Source organism: Sardina pilchardus, chromosome 19 (assembly GCF_963854185.1).
Source record: "Sardina pilchardus chromosome 19, fSarPil1.1, whole genome shotgun sequence".
NCBI classification, from domain to species: Eukaryota; Metazoa; Chordata; class Actinopteri; order Clupeiformes; family Clupeidae; genus Sardina; species Sardina pilchardus.
The window spans coordinates 4,151,848-4,156,847 of NC_085012.1; the positions used below are offsets into that span (position 1 = coordinate 4,151,848).

Genomic DNA, 5,000 nt, shown 5'->3' on the forward strand with positions numbered 1-5,000 from the left:
GAACGCTGGCACTTATTGAAGTCTTACCTACTACACCCATGAAGCGTGTCCTTTAGAAGACCTCTCAAAAGCACAAGAGCCTGTGCGGTCTCTCTTGCAGAAATAGCTGACGCAGAGCTAAAAGCAATCTGGCCTTGGCTGAGGAGACGAGCTACTGTGTGCTAAGTGTTGTGCCTCTACTGTCTGATCCATTGTCTATCTGCGCTAATCCGGCACGGTCCATGTGATCTCCAGCAGGTCTGGAGTGGCCCTACGGGGGCCCGTGTGGACAAACAGAGCCAACGGAGCGGGCAACACGTGGGTCATCTGCTGCGACTGGAACGCCTTTATGGAAATCAGTGCTAGATTTGAGCTGTGGTGAAAGTGCTTAAAGACAATGGCTGCCCAAATGACATGCTGATGGCATGCAAAGTCAGGCCAAAAGTCAGGACTGCGGCACAGCAGAGCAACTGGCCCCCAGATCAGCCAATTCAAATGTGGGGACTATGTCACGCTTTTGACAGTCAAAATAAAGCAAAGGAGTGCTGACACTGTTCTGGCACTGAATCTGGCACACAGAATGATTTGGAAGACAAAAGATTGCAAACATCACGCTTGCGAGTTATCAGAAGTTCCCAAATGTAACCTCTCATGCAGTGTCACACCCATCCTCCATTGGAGTCCTTAAGCATCTTACATCTCATTCTAGATCAGTGAGCAAAGCCCAGCCAAACAGTGTGAGAGAGAGAGAGAACCACACCTAAGGTGCCAAACAGCGTAAAAAAAAGAAAGAGAGAGAGAACCTTACTTTAGGTGCCAAACAGAGTGTAGGAGAGAGAGAGAGAGAGAGAGAGAGAGAGAGAGAGAACCGTACCTCAGGTGCCATCCAGAATGGAGTCCCCACTGACGTGTTCCTCCGCAGACGAGTGTTGGTCAGCTGAGCAGACACACCTGTCCAGGAGACGGAGGTGCACAAGGGTCAAACAGTCATCAGTGAAGCAGCACAAGGACAATTCAAACCTCTGGTGTGGATGTAGTTTGAGGTTGACCCCACTCATACACACACACACACACACACACACACACACACACACACACACACACACACACACACACACACACACACACACACACGCAAATAGTTTACTGTATGTGCATATTTAGAAACAGCTTCTAAGGGGCCTCAATGTAGCACAATTAAAGTAGCTGTGCATACAAAATGGTGGACATTTAAAGCTGTTCATATCTCAGAACGGAACTCTTTGATTTTGCCTACAGGCTGCTGGTGGTTAATGTTGCCACTGTGTGCATAAACACGGAGCCAGACCTGCTTCTATGTGCAGCAGTGTAATGACTGTGAGCGTTGTGATAGATGGCAGGCAAATGGCACAAGTGTGTTTGAATTACAAATGGCTGTGCATAACCTGAGGCCAGCTGCAGAACGAGGCATTATGGGATGTCTGGTTTGAATGAGGACACGACGGCAGAGCTTCTTAATTTGTTTGCTTTGACTCAACTGCCAGAATAATCAGGGACGAGTGCTGCCATATTTCACTGTCTGCACTGCGGCTGTGCCTGAAAACAAAAACTGGAGTGCGCAACAATTTATGGACGAGTGTCTGGCAGTATACAAACTGTATACGAATTTCAATGATGTGCTTATTCATGAGAAGAATACACGGCACGTTTGAGTACTGTACTGGGATGTTTGAGTCAGTTTGAGTGACTGAGAGTATTGAAAGGCCCATGTCTATGCTGTGTTCTTGCCTAGTCCTCCTCATCAGGCCCTGTGTAACCAGGCGACGGGAGGTCAGGGGTCACTAAACAGCTGAGAGGCACTCCACAGACGAGGCCTCTCTCTCATGGCGGCTTGGCGACGGAGCTCTGAGCGTGTGTATGCGAAGCATCTTGTGCTGCCATGGCGACGGAGCTCCGAGCGTGTGTATGCGAAGCATCTTGTGCTGCCAGAGCGGCGGTTGCGCAATATGTCAGATGATTCATGTAGCTGAAGGTGCGGGAGGCTGTTGTGTGTAAACAGGGGCTGGGGAAACAGCAGGCTCCACAAAGGGCCCCCCCCGAGGGCCCCCCGCCTCACTCACGGGAGTCTTCCCAAGCACTCTGCTCCTGTGCATCAGTGTCTGTGTGGTTTTTTTTGCCTGAGGAGGACCCAGCTGGGTCGAAACGTTGTTGCAGCGCACTATAAATGTATGGGCGTTTTTTGTAGAGTATGGGCATTTCATTCTTTTTTGTGTGTGCACGCCACACAAATGCCTTGGGTCTGTCTATGCCAACAGTCGTCATGGCTACACACGGCCGTGACTGCATTGGCTCCCAAAAGAGTGCACTGATTAACCATAATGGACCAATCAGATTGGATTAAAGAGGAGCGATCAGTCCCGTCCATGCTGAGCTGGACCAAAACAAAACCTCCGCGGGCAGGGCGGAGCTAAATACAGCCGCTAAAACAACGCTCTGATGGCCTTACCTTCCTCAAATTAACCGTATGGCTTAGAGTCGCCACGTTTGGCAGCGAACAGTGAACATCATGCTTGTTGCTATTATAATGCTACAAAGCTGTCCTGTGGACACAGCAACACAATAACACGCTATGGAAATAAGGAGCTGGAATAACAAACATGACTCATTTCACGTCTCTATTCAAATGCTTTTAATGAACCTATCAAGCAATGAGTGCTCTCACTGAATTGTGCTGACAGGATGGAGGAAGACTGGACTGGACACATTTAATTGCTAAACACTTAAGAGGGTAGCGAGGGAAGATTTCTCTTAAAGCCCCCCTCAACACACACACACACACACACACCCTTCCCCCCTTCCGTGAGAGGATTTATGAATCATCCACAGATGGAAAATTCTGGAAGGTAGAGGCAGTGAAATGGGATTTTTTTTTGTTATAGCCAGCATGTTGTCTGCAGAGCTGACACAGCTCCAAGCAGTCTCACACACACACAGATGTTCTGAAATGCACACACACACACACACACACACACACCCGGGTGATGCATAAGAAGACAGGCCAACCCCTGACAACCATACACACTAATACTGTCTGGGAGCTATCTGCTGCAGGCCTGGTCTAGAAAAGAAACACATCCATGACACACACACACACACATATATGAATACATCATATGATACAGACATTTATAGCATTTATTTATAGCATCTATTTATAGTACCAAAACAACCCTTTCTCTTTCTCACCCCCCCCCCTTCACACACACACACAAACACACACACGCACAACCCCCTCCCACGCACACACACACACACACCCACACACACACACACAAACAAAAAAGCCTCCTGCGGCCGTTCCTCCTTTCCGCTACATTAGTTTGGCTCAGGGCCCCAGGGGCCTGCACTTAATAATCACCAGTGAGAGATAACGCTGCCAATTACAATATTCATGAAGAGATGGCAGGAGCAGCCCCCACTCTCGCTCTCCTCTCTCTCCCTTGTTACTCATTCATTCTCTCTCTCTCTCTCTCTCCACCTCTTCTCTATGTTCTGTATCTCTTTCTTTCTCTCTCACTTTTCAGACAAATTCTCCATATTCTGAGCGTGATGAGTCATTGCGGGGGCTGGCTCAGTGTAGCGTGTGTAGTGTAAGCTCTTACATGCGGATAAAGCATCAACTCACCGTGACAAAAACGCACACATGCACACGTGTGTGTACACACACACACACACACACACACACACACGCACATACAATACGCATCCACACACACACACACACACACACACACACACACACACACACACACACACACACACACACACACACACACACACACACACGGGGCATTTATAATATGGCAAACCCAAATTCCCCCATTTATCTCTCCCATAATCCTATAAATCCATGGATGTGCGGATCTCTAAATGCAGATCTGGAATATAAGCACAACACTTGTCCATATGCACACAAACAGCCACAGCACCTACAGCACTGCCTAACACAAAAGCACTGGCCCTGGACCACCCCAGTGGCTGAGAGGGGCCATCATTATTTACTTGTGTTTGGCCCTGTTGAACCAGGCCTTAGCCTGTCTGTGATAATAAATATGCCCCCTCTTTCACTTCAGCGGTGACTTTGTTTTGGCAGAATCCCCTACTTTCTCTGGAGTAAACTTTGCTTTGAAACTAAATTGGAGCCCCAAAACTGTAACAAACACACAGCTGAAAACACAAGGTCACCGGAGTGAGAACGTTTCCTGTCTTTATTCCTCATCATTCTCATCTCCTCTCGCATCTAAGCGATAAATCCGCAGCCCTGGGATCGCCACTTTTCACCCATTTTATCAGAGACATTTAATAAGCTACAGTTCAGCTTTACATCTCAGCCACTGATCATATCACAAGTGGGTGAAAAACAGCTGTTATGTTATCAGCGATCGCTAACTGGACGATCACTTACATGGCGTGGGGAAATTGAATAACTACATGATGGAGCTAGGAAGTGCAGGTGCTATAGAGGATGCTAGAGATCCATGTGTGGATCGAGTCTATGCTAGCAAGCTAATTAAGATTAGCAGTCAGGTTTCCCTGCAACATATGTGGACATGTGCTTGCAAGGTCTCTTAATAGCTTATTTGTTAAATGTTTCAACTTCAGCACCTGTGAATTTTGGAAATGTTTAAATACTGCTCAACATTTAAACATTGCTTAATATAAGTACATAATTCATATTATTTATATTTATACATTTTTGTATGTTTGCTGGAGTCTGTAGCTCCATATCCATTGACCCTGCTTACTCCTGTGTCACACAGTAGCCCACTTCAACACTGCAGTGTGCACCAGGCCCTGTGTGATGTTATACAACACAACTGCACACCGTATTCAAATGCTGATAGCTTAGTTTAAACAGTCCCCTGGGATCAGAGGGCTTAGCTAAGCTCTGAAGAGATTCAATCTACCAACCTCTGCTTGTTCTACTGAAAATGTCTTTAAAAGTTCTGGAACTTCTACAAAACCTTAAAGTGGGACACCTG

The 5,000-nt window shown here is 47.1% G+C and overlaps 1 protein-coding gene across 1 annotated transcript in view; it reads right to left on the reverse strand.

Moving 5' to 3' along the window:
• Positions 1 to 5,000, reverse strand: part of myo3a (myosin IIIA) — a 74,823-nt gene that overhangs the window by 50,336 nt on the left and 19,487 nt on the right. Inside the window, exon 5 of the mRNA XM_062521879.1 lies at positions 854 to 930. Coding sequence (XP_062377863.1) covers positions 854 to 930 — 77 coding nt within the window. The remainder of the gene's footprint in view (positions 1 to 853; positions 931 to 5,000) is intronic.